Here is a 14,913-nt window from a genome sequence, read left to right on the forward strand (position 1 = left end):
TGTTCTCTTTTGCTCCCCGAGAGCCTCAGCTCCCACAGTTCCTGGGTGCTGACCACTCTTCATCTCTAAAATCAGCAAAGATGCCTAAAAGACCTGTTCTAACATGCACATAAATATGCATTGCCGATAAGATACTTTTAATTACATGGTGTTCCATCAAGCTGCATCAGTCACTGCTGCTGTTTTGTTAGGGGAGCAAGGACTGTGAGTAGCTGTGGATATTTTAGGGTCTTTCTCTGCTTTTTCTGGGCAACAAGAGCCTGCAAGTCAGACTGATGGTTGAACAGCTTTTGTGGTGACAGAAACATGCTGGCTGTAAAATGTACAGAAAGCATAAGAACCTCAGGTTTTCTCCCTCTCTGTACGGTACGATGTCACTTTGATGCTCTGTTTTTTTAAGCACTATCTGCTCTGCCAGGATAAAAGCAGCTCAGTGGCTGTGATAGTCTTTCAGCTCTGACCTTTGCACCTTCCTTTCTTGCAGGCCGCTCGGAACTGTCTGGTGGGAGAATCCCACGTGGTCAAAGTGTCCGACTTTGGGATGTCAAGGTAACGCTGACGAGGCTGCACATGCTCTTTGTGGGACTGTCATGGGATGGTGGGGTTACTCAGCACGCTCCCTTCTTTTCCTTTTCCAGGATTGTCCTTGATGATCAGTATACCAGCTCCACAGGTACCAAGTTTCCAGTCAAGTGGTCTGCTCCAGAGGTTTTCTCCTACTGCAACTATAGCACCAAATCTGACGTTTGGTCATTTGGTAAGAAACTCTTGTCAGAATGGAAAAAAATCAACAAACACCAGGTCAGAAAACCTGGGGGCTCAAGTAGATCCTCCTAACACAACATCCTCTGGGCTCCAAGGATGTTTTGCCTGAATAATGGCTTAGAAAAGCAAGCCTGAATCATTTAAGTGAAAGAAAGAATAGTAAACTACCTAGATACTTTGTAACACTGCAAATACTGCCCATTTAATGTATTATACCTGTGCAATGCTCTATAATACCAAATAATGAACTCTACTTCATGCTGACATAGCATGCGTGTCCAAGAAAAGGTTGGAGAGTCACTGACAAGATTATACAGGGAGAGGAAAGGAAAGACATTTAGGCACTCCATCTCTCTGCACGTCAGCCCTGGGCACTGGTGGAAGCACCAAACTCTCTGCCTTTCCAAGTTTGCTCTGCTGATTCCATTTGCTTTATGCCGTTCTGAAAATATTATTTCACTGCTCACATTTTCTCACCTCGTTTCCTGCTCCCCAATGCATTGTTTTATGACTTGCATCTGTTCTTTGGTCTCTCTTCTGGACCTCCATAGATAAGAAAAGACATTGTATATTTTTTCCCCCAAAGTCATCGGCGCTGGAGATAACAAAGGCTATCCGCTGCCCTGTTGATCTGGCACGCTGATGTATCTGGCCCATCTCCAGCTAGCATGCAAATTGCGGTGCTGCAGAATGAATCGGTGCAGTGTGCTGTGCACAGCACACAGTCAATGGGGTGCCACTCAGCTCCGGGCCTAGCAGTAAATAATGCAGGATTATAACCTTTGCTAGTCCGTGCCTGTGAGTTCTGTGCTTCGCTCACCCTTTACTGCCTTCTGCTGTGGCTGAAGTTGTGCGTTCCTGCGGTGGTTTATATACCAGCAGCACAGTGGGAGCTGGGTGCTCAGACCCACGCAACTGCCTTCACAAACCCAACCCGGAGATGCTTCAGAGAGCACCATTCCTCCTTCCGTGTCCCCTGGCATGTGGGGGAGGCTGTCAGCACTCACTACGTAATTACAGAGGACAACGTGTGCCAGTGGAGCTCTGTCACAGCTCACAGCACAGTGGCGGTGACACGGGCAGAGATGCTCCTTTGGTAAGGATGTTCTTCTGCTTCACAAATCAGAAACTGGCCTGTACACTGAGAGCCAGATGCTTCCAAAAAGGGTGCTCGGTTTGATTTACAGTCATGCCAAGCCTGGGGAAATTGTCTCGCTCCAGTTTCAGGGCTGAGTAAAATGCCAGTGAGATTTGTTTGCATTGGTCAGTCCTTTGTGAAATGTGCAGACAGCAGTGTTGTACATCTGTCAGACTTGTTATCTCCCCATCCAGTGGGGTTTGCATAAGAGGATTCCTCTGTCATGTCATGGTCCCATGACTGTGAGAAGCTTTCTGCTCCGCTTCTCTGCAGCCCATTCTTCTCTTCCACCAGGCCTGAAATCCTGCTGTGCCCAGGAGAACAAAATGAGTGTGAGAAATTCCCAGAGCAGGAATCTGCAGGCTGGGGGAGTACACCTGCTTTGCTTATTCCTCAGTAGAGCCAATACCATTGGTGAGGAGCTGCAATATCTATGCATCTTCCTATGTGAAGAATTCAAAGCTGGAAAGCAGACGTTATTTAGCCAAGTTGACTGTGGAGTTACACAACTCATATTTCAGATCAGCCTTCTCTGTCTGTCTCCCTGTTCTAATACAATGTGAACACATACCAAGTCAGTCACATTAGGTGACCAAAGAAATTAAACCTAATAATAACACAGATGCCTTGTATTCACTCCATTTGCAGAGCCTCTCTGGTCCAGTAGCCAACCGTAATGTATTCCACAGGCTTTTTGTCTTTGCCTGTCTCTCTTCCACCATGCTAGGGAAGCACAATTTCTGCTTCTGAAGAGTAACCGTAGGAAAACATTTGCCTGTTCAGGAAAAGAGGAAAAAGGCGCTGCAATCCTTTGAAATTCCACTGTCATTATATGTGAATTCACCCCAGTAAATACACCACCTGGGATGTTTTACAGGCAAGGAGTTCCCAGTACTGAGGCTAAGCTGACTAACAGGAACGGAGCAGTTCATGTTGCTTTCTTGCTCCTGAGTCTCACTAAAATACAAGCAGATTCTGGTGTAGGACACACTGCAGGCAGGAACATCAGTGGCATGTCTTTTGTATGTGACTAACTGAATTAAAAATAGATACACTGAATCAGTGACAAAAAGCAGGTTCCTTCCCAGATTACACATCTGGATGGAGTACGTGCACAAGCGTTCTCTCTTCCTCACGATTTGTGAGAAGACATATGACACTGCTCTGCTTTCTGACACGTAACACGCTTAGGCTTCCTCTGACTCACGGGGAAAGACATCCATGTCATGCCAGGCTATCATGAAGCGAGATGCAGAGAGGTCAAACTTGCAGTGACCAGACGGGTACTCCCACACAGCCCAGTGCCCAGCAGAGATCCTAGCTGGCATCCTCCAACTGTACAGCTGTGTTATGGCCTGGTTTTTCAGATGTGGACTGAGAATCCGAGTAAAAATGCTTTTCCAAGTAACAGACATCGGTGTTGAGCTGCAGAGAAGAGCAGGTGGAAGGTGGTCGTGGGCCTGCCAAGGATTTGTTTGCTTCTTTGTAATTTTCCTGATTTGTTTGCTTTAGGAGTGCTGATGTGGGAGGTCTTCAGTGAAGGTAAAATCCCCTATGAGAATCGCACCAATGCAGAAGTGGTGGAAGAAATCAATGCAGGATTTCGGCTCTACAAACCTAGGCTGGCCTCCAAGGCGATTTATGAGGTCATGAGCCACTGCTGGAAGATGGTTAGTATTGTAATGGGAGAGCCCCAGTTCCCAAAGACTTCCCAGTTCCCTTGGCTTCTAGGAGGAGAGGGAGGTATACACTTCACATGCCAACACAACATAAAATCCTGGGGGTGAAGCACTCTGCAGCTTTCATCTGCACTAGCAAGCAAACCTTAGGCTCTTTGCCTTTTATTTAAGTTGCTGTTTCTATAGTGAGTTGACTGAGAAGTCTATGTAAAGCACCTAACTAGATTAATTCAACAGTTTGCTTCCTGACAAAGCTGCGGATCTGTGGGGCTGAGTTTGAACAGCGATGGTAGAAATGACAGCCAATCCGTCACAAGGTACTTGGCATCCACTAGGCAAAATTCACTGCTAGCAGAAAAGAAACCTTGCCGAGAAGGAAGCTCATTCTTCCGTTGGCACTTTCTCTACAACAATAGATTGTATTTTTGTGGAGAATCAGTTTCTTCACAAGTTTTTCCTTCTTAACCTTGCCATTCCTCTCAAGCTGACATTCATGTCCTCCCTCTCTTTTCTCTCCCCTGCTCAGAGGAAAGATGACCGGCCATCCTTTTCTGTTCTGCTGTATCAGCTGAGTGAAATCTCTGAGTTTGACCTGTAATTATGGCACCAGCCACTAAGCGAAGCTAAGAGAGTCCTGAGAGGGCAGATGGCTGGATTTTCCCCACGCAAAGCATTAACAGGAATCCTCTCACCATAGACTCTTGCCATATGCCTGGGGAGAAGGAGAGGGCAGAGGCTGGTACTTCCAGACAGACAAGATATCCCCAGATCTTCCAGAGCCTAGACAGACACAGGCTCTGGTTTGGCCAAGAATATGGTTTGCATCTTGCAAGCAGAAGCAGCAATTGAGCACAGAGTCCTGAGCCATACAATCCAGCAAGTGTATTTTTCCTGAAGAGACAGCCTCAAAACTAAGAGACCTGACATTGCTATTCCAGTTCTGTGAACTCCCAAATGGAGATCTTCCCTGGGGAAAAAAAAAAACCAAACCACCCTGTCTTTAACTGAGGAGGAACATTCAGACATTTTCATGGCACTCTAATTCAGAGTGGGCTGGACCTGAAAGCTCTGAACAGGAATACGCCTGGGACGCATGGGAACAGGCTGGATTTAGTGACTGCATTTCCGATGCTTTTCTGATTTCAAGGTGGTTTTCTTCTCCCCTTGCATGATTTTGTCTGAAGCTGTGGCATAACAGGAACAGGATTCTGGTACCCAGTAAACTGAAGAGGTGTCTGCATGTGCAAGCGAGTCTGTAAGGAAGGAAAAGAAAAAGCAACGTGTTGAAGAGTCTTGAAATTCTCTCAAACTGCATTGTGTAGTGAGTGGGGAAATACGGTTCTGATGAAAATGGAGACATTCTTGGAGGGGGAAAGTCACAGCTGAAAGTCTGTATTGTTTTTTTCTTCAGTCTTTCTGCATCAGAAGATAAATATATGATCTCCATCCAATTTGTTTGTATGGAGGACTGAGCAGTTTCCAGTCCAGGACAAGACAGGATCCCAGGATCTGTTTATCTGTGAAAGGTACAGGAACCTACTCCTGAACTGGTGTGTTTGGAAGGAAGGAGCCGGAGGGCTCAGAAGGGTAGCCACAAGGAGAAAACATGCAGAATATGTGCTCAGTGCACCAGTGATAATGAGAAGAGTTTTCTTGTACTTCAAAGAGTGATTGAATCATCACAAGTAAAGACTTTTCCATCTCTTCTGTGAACAGAGGGGCTGAACAAAGAAAAAGTCCTATGCGAATAGACTGCCTGGGAACTCCGTGAGGAGTTCCACATTGTGTGGTGACAGCAGAAAAAGGTATAAACAATATTGATCTCCTGGTATTTCAGTTAAAATCTGCATTTTCACCACAAGGCAGAGACACTGTTTTGACGTAACTGACCTGAAAACTGAAAGTGTGGGTGTTGGTCTCCTGCAGAGTTTGTAAATAAAATCAGGACTTTCTGCTAAGCATTAACAATAATTAGAGAAGTCAAGAGGACTCACAGACGATATGTGCATATATGCAGTATGTACTTTTGATGCTTCTCTGTCTGGGCAGGTGAGAATATGGGTAAACCTTACATAACAGCAGTTACAAAAACTGTGAGGTGCAAACTTCCAGCAGCAATCTCTCATCATCATTACAGAAGCCAGGTTCAAATATGTTTGCCAACAAAAATGGAACAAGGAAATAATGTAATCCCATGATGTCACATATCCTGTGTCAAACTATTTCTTCCTAGAAGGAGGCTTATTTTTTTATATTTTTCAGACCCGTGGTTCTAGGGTAGCTTTTAGGAGCCAGAATGTCTTTTCAGGTGTATGGATACGGGCAACGCATTAGTTCCTGCCTTATACATCTTCCCACCTTGCTTTGATTCCACATTATTTTCTTTGGTTTACTCCTACAAACGCCATGCAGAATGACTCTTCCAGGCAAGGAGAATCCTAACATTCAGACTCAAGGTTGTCAATCCTAAATGCAGGATCAGAGTGCTACCTTCAAATCAGGATTGCTGTCATAATCTCTTGGTAGTCTGAACCAACATATGGAATATTAGCATCTATAAATAGATTTTGAATTTTTGTCTACAGTGATTTTAAACTACATTTCTCTTTGTCCCTCTCATCCTTTAGCCTGAGTTAGCCTGTTGTCCTATTCCAGCGATGCTAAATTAGGCATTTAGCCAGTGAAGTTTTCAGTAGCCCTACACATGTTAAACTGCACATCTGCAGCTAAATTTGAGGACAGCTGGCCATAATCCTATTTTCTGCCCCACTCCACCGCACTTAGACAATCCGTACAACCAGAAGATACTCTGAAACAATTCTCCCCTGAGCACAGACACCCTGTGGCAGGGGTATCTGTAGGCTCACAAAGTTAAGCTTCTGGCTTGCTACCCCCTCCATCCTTGGAGGAACCAGGAGTCTGTCAAGCTTGAGAAGGTTGCTATTAAGTAGCAGCAATATTGCTCCACTAGGTAACGTTTCTGAGATGATATTTATATTTGGATGAGGTAAGTGTAATATTTATTAGCTGGAGAGTGTCGCACAAAATAATGTTTTAATGTTTTATGTTTAGTTTTCTTTTGCAGTATTTCTATGTACCTGATATGTAATTTTACAAACAATAGAATTGTTGAGTTCCAGCTGTGGCTTTCACCGTATGTTAGCAAAAACGCAAAAACCATCCTCCTGTACTTACAATCATACAGCTTGCTCTTTCGCCAAATCCTCCCCCCCAAGAAGCAAACAGGCTTCTTCTGGCTTTCTGAAATACCTCTGTTCCCCAGAACTATGGCTATGTTCTGGGGTTAGGTTATGTGCTGGGTTTATGGGGGTAGGAAGTATTCAGAATCTCTGCAAATTGGGTAATTTACTATGCGGACACAGATTTTTAAGTCTAAACATCCATTGTGGTGGCTTGAAATTGTCTGAATCTTCGTAAAATGGGGTGAGTAATATTTCAGTGCTCCCAAAGGGTGCTTCCCTGTGATTATTTACACAGGACTTCATGAATCTCCAAAGGCCAGTGCTGTGCTGTGATAATGCATGACACTAACACGGTCTTCTCCCACCCCAGCAGCTTCTATGGCAAGTTTCCCCTGTGTCCTTCACATGGCTTAACTAGATACGTTCACCACAAAGCAGAGCTGAGAATATCACCCTCCTGCTGCAAAGCGAATAACCCCTTCCCCGTCTCCTTGGAAAGCCTTTGCAACATGCTGAATGTTTACGCCATTCCCCCTCTGCCAGTTCAACCCTCTCTGGCTGTAGTTCAGGAAGGTGGGAGGTTGTGTTTGTCCCTACCTTTGCCCGCTGGTTATCAGAGGCAGTAGGTGCAATGGCTGCGGTGCACGTTTGGCCAGAGCCGAGGCCCAGGGCATTGTCCCAGTGCATCCCTGACCTGCTGCTGTGCTGGCCGGGCACTGGCCCATCCAGGCTGGCATTCCAGCTAGGAAAAGGCAATCAAGCACTAAGCTCATCTAGAAGGAGCAGCTGGTGCTTCTCAGTGGACACCAGGGGCTGGAGGGCAGCACCAATAGCCATGAAAAGCTCCTTCCTGGGCTTGTGTTGGTCACCCCGGGGATGTGGGGGTTGTTGGCTCTTGTTCCAGTGGGCAATTACCATAAAATCAGGCCTGAAAATATCTAGAATTTCCTGAAACATTTTTTTAATGAACATGTTGCTGTGAGATGTTTGGCTTTGTCCTCTCTGAAAGCTGAGCTCATCAGCACAGCAGGACTCAGGTGAACGGCTCTGCTAAATGTCACTTGGCAGCCACTTCAAATTTGTGTGTAATCTGTTCAGCTCACCCCACCATCACGTTATCTCCCCATTCCACACACAACCAGCTGATGCACACACTCCTGTGTCTGTAGCTGTATGGGGCCTGCCCCTCACCATTCTTCCCAGCCTGCTGGGAGGTCTGCGGGACAAATGCAGAGAAGCTCGTTCTATTATTCTATCATTAACAACAGAGGAGAAACAACACAGAGTAGAAAATTAAAATAATATCATAACATTCATGGAATTCCCATCACACTGAGCCTGGCTGATAATGGGAGCAGATTAAACTGTGCCAAAAAAAAAAAAAAAATCCACAACAGTTTCTACTGCCACAGTTTTCTTGAAGTGACCTTGTTTCACCCATGGCCTCAGAGCAATGTTAGCTATTAAATCTTTTGGATCTGCAGTAACAATGGTCACTTCCTGAATTCTTCTGACAAGTAATAAGTGGTAAAAAGAAGAATGATGGCTACAAAATGTTCCAGTCAAAGGTGAGATGGAAGAAATGCTATGCAGGGAAAGGAGAAGAGTCTACTCCGGAGATGCTATTTTTTCAGGTGTGGTCTTGTCTATTAAAACAAAGATAGTTCCTAAGACCATCTTGCTGCTTTTGTAGTTTGCAGCCCCTGGTGCCCTCAGCCCATGGCACCCATCCCCCTTACAGGAGCTGAGCTATGGTGCAAACCTGGCATGCAAGCTTCCCTGTGGAGCCATGGGCAGCAAGCTCAGCCCCACAACTAGCATGACAAAGCAGCAGTCTCTAAGGGCTCAGGGGTGGTCCCTCCAACTCAGGAGGGGCCAGACGGCAGTCCCTTAGCACAGGCTGATGGTCACGGAGGGGACGCTGCCAGGGCCACCAAGGGAATATGCCTAGACCTGTATCTAAGCTTTCAACAGTCCTTGGGTACCCACCAATGTCTTTCAATGAACAAAGAGATGCTGAGAGGGCTGCAGGCACATGAGTGAATGAAGGCCCCATACAGGGCTTCTATCAGTCCCGGTGAGGCCACGTTCCCCTGGAAGCCATGAGAGGTCCGGCTGGGATTTCACAGTAGACCTGAAGAGCTGTATTGCAGGTTTCAAAACAGGCATGAGCAGAAGGGCTGGAAACTTGTCCCTGCAGAAGTGGCAGATGCCAAAAATGCCAAAAGGAAGATCTTTTGGCTGCAGTGCTGACTCGGAGGAGGCCTGGAGCTTGAGGAAAGGCACTGACTCCTGGTTTCGGTCCCCACCGTGCCCAGTGCCCCGAGGCTCTCCACGCACTCCCTAAGGAGGGCTGCCCTAACGCCTGACCGCGGTGCGGTGCTCCAGGGGGTGCGGGGCTGAGCACCCGAGACCCAGCTCCGCAGCAGGCAGGGGGGCAGCCCCGGCCGGCCCCCGCCTCTCCGGGGACCTAAAGGCGCTGACCCAGCGCCCGGCCTCCGGGGGACCTCGGCAGCTGCCCCCGGCCCCGTTCCCCCGCTCTCCGGGGCGGGGGCTGGCAGCCTCCCCCCCCACCGCCCCGGCAGCGCAGCACCGCCGCCAGCGCAGCCGCCCCCGCCGCGGGGGGGCCACGGCCCCCGGCCCCGCCGCGCATCCCCCGCGCTGCCCGGGGGAGGAGCCGCCCGCGCGGCTCCAGCCCCTTCCCGCGGCGGGGGCCGGGGCTCCCCCCGCCGCCGTGCGGAGGGGCCGGCGGAGAGCCGCGGAAGTGCACTTGCTGCAGCCATTTCCTGCTCTTTGTGCGGGCGGCGCGGAGCATCCCGCGGTGCGGAGCATCGCGCCCCGCCGAGCGCCAGGTGAGCGGGGCGGGGGTGGGCGCGGGGGGCTGCGCGGCCTCCACCTGACCCCCCTCCCCCCCCCTCCTCCCCCGGGCTGCGCGGAGCTGCGCCCCCGCCGCGCCCTCCCGGGGTGTGCGGGGGTACCGGGCGCGGCGGCGGGGGCGGCGGCGGGGGCAGCGGCGGGGCAGGTGCGGCCGGCGCGGGGCGGAGGGAGGGCGGGAGGCCCGGGCGGGCCGGGATGTGCGGGATGTATCCCATAATGCTTAGAGCTACCTGCAGCATTCGGCCTCCCGCAGCCGCTGCGAGGCGCCGGGGGGAGGGGGGAAATAGCGCAAATCCCCCCCTACCCCCGCCGCATCCCCGCACCCTGGCTCCGCGCCCCCGGGCCGGGGGAAGGGCCGAGCCCCGGGCGCGGCGGGCGCTGCAGGCCCCACGGCGGCGGCGCCCAGGCGAGCCGAGGTCGCGGCGATGCTTGGCGCAGGGCGGGGGGGGGCGGAGGAGCGGCGGCGCCGGGCAGGGGGCTGAGGGCCCTGGGGGGGGCTCCCGGGCAGCCGCGGCGTGAAAACACGGTGTCGGGGGGCGGCGGGGGGAAGGAGGGAGCGGCAGGGACTGCGCCGGGGTCGGGAGCGATGGGCTGGAGCTGCGCCCGCAGGTCGATGCTCTGGCGTGGGCTGGGAGCCGGGGGCAGCGATCCCTGCCCAGCCGCCGGGTCTCCGGCAGCGCGCTGCGCCCCGGGGAGCGTGTCTTTGTATCGGAACTTGCCACCCGAGGAGGCCGGACACGCGTGGCGCCGGCCGCATCCCACCTGCGGAGGAACGGCTGGATTCTGCCGGCAGTTCCCGCGGGCTGGCGGCACGGCACGGCGCGGCACGGCCCCCCGCGGGGCTGCGGGGCACGGGGCCCGGGGCCGGCTGAGCCCGGGCCGGAGCGCGCCCCCTGCGCCATCTGCCGCCGCCCGGGGCCCCGGCGGGGTCGGACCGCGGGGATCAGCAGACCTGGGCGGGGGGGGCTGAAGCCCCCGCACCCCCTGCCCGCACCCGGGCCGAAGGGAAACGCACCCTCGTGTTGTGCGTGGTGACAGCTGCCGGGGTTAGTCACTGAGGTGGGTGATGAGCCCGGCGCCTTGGGGCTGCCCAGCCGTGTACTTCCCTGCAAAAGAGAATTCTTTCTTCCTTTTCCCTGTACAGTTAATTGTTATTAATGAAGCCGGAGGAATATGGAAAAATTCTTCCATTTTCTGACCAGGGTCTCTTGAGCAAACAGCAGACTCTGCAGATTTCATGGTAATAATTTTATTAACAAACAATTATCATCTTTGCCTGAAAAATAGGAAGATTGGTTTTGGAAGATCAGTAATCGGCCGACTATTAACAATGCTGTCCTGTATGATTTAATTTCCCAAGAAGCATTTTAACTGTCAGCAGTGGGCTTGCTTGTAAACTTGCTCTAAATTTCTCAACTATATTGGAAATGTAGCTTTGTATACCAGCCTCCTGGCCTCATCCTCCTTCTTTGGCACATGAAACACAATGATGAAGTTATTATAGAAGAAATAAATTCCAAAATAATTGTGTTGCTGAGAGACAAGGACAGCGTAAATGCCTGGAACTCAGCCCTATTGGAATGGCAGAAAACGTAGAGTGGAGATACAGAAAAACAGCTTCAGGAGTTGTGCAGTTTGGCGTCCTTTTTTAATCGGAACGGTAATTTCATGGTTAACATCTGTGTCTGTGGAGGGCAGGAGCCTAGCCCTGCCAGCCCAACTTATCCCGGCTTTTTTTTTTTTTTTATTTGCTCCTGCAAAGAACCCCCTGACTCTGGTGGTGGTTGCAATTACAAGTAATTCTTAAAGTGTGAGAGAAGGGCTTGATGACGTGCATCCTAAAACACTTAATCCCACGAATTTTAGGCAAGGGTCAAACTAAACTTTTACAGCCTGAAGTTACTGTTGTTGACTAAAAATACATTGATGGCCAGGAGCGTTTATCCTCCTCTTGCTGTGAGGCAGTTGGTACTGAAAAGGCTCCGCTTTTACGCACCTGAGGTATCAGTCTGCTGGGGTACTTGGGCCAGGATGGCTCCTGACCACTGCTTAGATGCTGGTTTTGAGTAGGAGGGAGAAGCATTATCACAGGGGAAAAAATAAATAAGTGACTTTCCCAGGTTACCCAGGGTCTGGGCATCAGAGCTGGAGAACTGCAGATCCTTCGGAAGTGACCAGAAGTATGTCCACCTTCTCTACATTGCCATCTCCCCAGCAAAATTCATTTTGCTGCCTGTCTCACCCCAGGCTTGCAGGGCTTGGACCCCTGTCTTACTGCCAGTCTCCTGGGCAATTCCCATTTTTTCTTGCCCCTTTTCCTGCTCTTGGTAGCTATTGCAGCTCCAGCGTGAACATCTGCTGTAGGAGGAGGTGAGCTGAAAAACTAAAACAAGCCTGTGCCACTTCCCCAGAGCTCTCAGCTGTGCAGCTTCGAAGCCGAGTGCACATGCATGCAACATTCGTTATGGCCCTGCTTTTAAAAGTCTTTCTTTGTTCCACCAAGCTGCTCTAACAATAAAGTCATCTTTGTTCCTCTCGCTGCAAAAAGGATGATACTGCACTGGTACTTCTGGGCAAGCGTTTTGGTGAGGAAGGTAGGACCTGCTCTGCAAGTTCAGACATCTGGGATGTCCATCCCCACTCCTTCTCAAAGCCTTCCTGCGCCGGCTGTTAAACCTGGCCCCCAGGCTGCTGCCACAACAGTCACCGTGTCGGGAACTCTTTGCTTCCATATCGGGGTGGCGGGGCCATGCCCTGTGCAGGGACCCGCCTGGCTGGCTCCCTGTGGTGTCTAGAAGCCTTGGTGCCTCTGTGATCGTTTGGCTTTAGAAGGTGTAAGAGGTGGCCCAAGGGGTTGTGGCTGAGATGTGGGATGGAGAGAGGAAGGTTCTGCAGCCCATGGGCAGAAAGTGTGGGCAGCACTGCGCTCATTAGCCCTGACACTCATTAGCAGAAGAGGTAACCAGCCCTGTGGCTGCGTCTCTCTCCAGGGTTTCACTGGGGTGGGTTCACTGGGGTTCGGGCTCACGTTGTTTTGCTAAAACATGTAGGACCAGAGGGACTTGGGCCTTTCTGACCAGCAGTGGGACGTGGAGAAGACCGTAGCTTTGCGAGACGCCTCCCAGCAGCCGGTGTGGCCGTTTGAGTCCACGCAGGCAGGATGCAGGCAGGATGCAGGCAGGATGCGCTTCCTGCAGCGAGAGCTCGCCCCGCTGCACATCTGTTTGGGCAGCAAAAAAGCCCCGTTCCTGGGCAGGCTGCTGCCCTGCTCCCCTCGTGGTGTGGCCCCCAGCCCACGCCACATGTGCCACCGCGCCATTGGCAACCCACCAAACATGGGCTGACTCTGCTCTTCCGGGCGCCACAGCCCCTGCCCTGAGGCCCAGGTGGTGGATGGTGGTTAGGGCTTAATGAGGACTTCTTGATGAGTGTCCCCAGGGATCCCCATCCGGCCTGAGCTGGAGCCCCTTGGTCGCTGCCATGTTACCTGACAGCTGCCCCCCTCATCGCTGGACCGAGGGGATGAAGCTGGATTTCCCAGGGCGGCCCCAGCACATTTATGTTAGAAACCTTTTTGCAGGAAGGTGAGGGAGGGCTGCATGGGTCTGTGGCGGTGGAGCTTCCCCTTTCGGCTCTCCCAGGCAGCCCCTGTGCAGGGAGACACCATGGTGTGCCACATGGACTGAGCCAAGCAATTGCTGATGCCTTCAGAGCCTTCCCCAGCCTCTGTACCGGTGCACGACCCCTGGACCTGCTGGGTGCATACAGCTGGCAGGGGAGCCCACCCAGGAGGAGGGAGCCAGCCCTACAGCCACCCCAAGGGGCAGGCGAGGGGCCGTGGCACAGGCAGATGGGGATCGCTTGAGGCTGCTCTTCTGTGGATGATCTGGGGTGATGATCCAGGTCTGCTGGCCCTGGACCAGTAGTCCCTCTGTCACGTGCTCCAGCCACAAGATTGCTGTCTGCTGCAGTGCTACAGGCATGAGACCCAGGGGAAGTCCTGGCAGACCTTGCATTTCCCTGTAGCCTTTGTTCTTTTGCTGTTGGGCTTAAGAAAGTGTAGGATGGAAACTGGGAGTCCCTGCAAAGACTCATCTATTAAACCCTCAGAGCCTGTGTAGTTTTTTCCACCTGTATCCAGATTCTTGCATTCTGCTCAGCCATGGCAAAGCACGGGGCGGGCAGATGGCACTGCTTGCTCACTGTGGCTTGATGCTTCCTTTTCTGTTGGTGTATTTCTACATGCTGCCTCTCTTCCTCTATTTGAGTGCAAGATCTTTAGGGGAGGGACTAGCCTAGTCTCACAGGTTTGTGTGCTGCCTGGCACAGCAGGATCGTGATGCTGTATTTGGGGCTGTATCTCCTGGTATGGCCCAAAGAGCAGCAGTAATTTTGTCCCTTGAACTGCTGAGCTCTTTGGGTGTCACAGGGTTATCAAGGAATCATCTTTTATTACAGCAAACTGCCAACACCTTGCACAAATGGCCTTAGAAATGGACTTAGAGAAAAAGGAGAAATGAGCCCAAATAAACAGCCACAGCCCTCAAAGCTATAAAATGGAAGCGTTTTGTCTTCCCAAAGCCAGAGCATGTAATGAAGCATGTGTGGGTACCAGGGATGCTCTGGGAACCCAGAGGTGAGTCTTGAGGTGCTGGAGGATGGTGGTGGCGAGCAGTGGGCAGTGGAGGGGGCCCATGGGGCTGGGGGAGCTGAGCCACCTGCCCGGTGCTGAGCAGCACGCTGGTGCTTGCAGGCAGGGAGGAAGCCGCTCCTGCCTGCGGTGTGCCAGGACGTTATGTCTGGTTTTGACAGTTGCTGCAATTTGTAACAGGAAACCATTTTAGCAAAGGAGGGTGAAGAAGGAAACAGAAATTTGAGCATGTAGGGAAAGGGCTGCTTGAGATTATTTTTTTTTCCCCCAGGCACTTCATGGTGCTTTAGCTGCAGGTATAACTGAGCCTGTTTCTCAGCTGCCTGGTACCTTGGGAAGGCATTTGTGGAGGTGGAATGGGTTTTACCAGGCACATACATCTTTCAGCCAATGTGTGCAGGCAGCAGCGATGGCAAGAGGCACAGCAGCAGACTTGTGCCTCTCGTCACCCAACATGAAGCTGCCCCAGGACTGCACGCAGCATGCATCCCCCTTCGCTGTGGTCCTTGCCGGGTGCATGTGTCTGGATGTCCCCAGTGCTGGAAATGAAAAGCCAAGTTACATTCTTGGAAACAGTGACTCAATTGGGACCAGAACCTA

At 51.5% G+C, this 14,913-nt stretch overlaps 2 protein-coding genes across 3 annotated transcripts in view; both read left to right on the plus strand.

Moving 5' to 3' along the window:
- ITK (IL2 inducible T cell kinase) overlaps positions 1–6,708 on the plus strand; it is a 33,568-nt gene extending 26,860 nt beyond the window's left edge. Inside the window, exons 14-17 of the mRNA XM_040604865.1 lie at positions 485–549; positions 639–757; positions 3,416–3,573; positions 4,109–6,708. Coding sequence (XP_040460799.1) covers positions 485–549; positions 639–757; positions 3,416–3,573; positions 4,109–4,180 — 414 coding nt within the window. The 3' untranslated portion in view covers positions 4,181–6,708. The remainder of the gene's footprint in view (positions 1–484; positions 550–638; positions 758–3,415; positions 3,574–4,108) is intronic.
- A 2,776-nt stretch (positions 6,709–9,484) lies between these two features.
- Positions 9,485–14,913, plus strand: part of CYFIP2 (cytoplasmic FMR1 interacting protein 2) — a 55,185-nt gene continuing 49,756 nt past the window's right edge. For both annotated transcript variants that reach the window (XM_040603881.1, XM_040603885.1), the window contains exon 1: positions 9,485–9,637. The gene's annotated coding sequence lies outside the window, so the exon portion shown is untranslated. The remainder of the gene's footprint in view (positions 9,638–14,913) is intronic.

This window comes from Falco naumanni, chromosome 8 (genome assembly GCF_017639655.2).
Source record: "Falco naumanni isolate bFalNau1 chromosome 8, bFalNau1.pat, whole genome shotgun sequence".
In the NCBI taxonomy this organism is placed as follows: Eukaryota; Metazoa; Chordata; class Aves; order Falconiformes; family Falconidae; genus Falco; species Falco naumanni.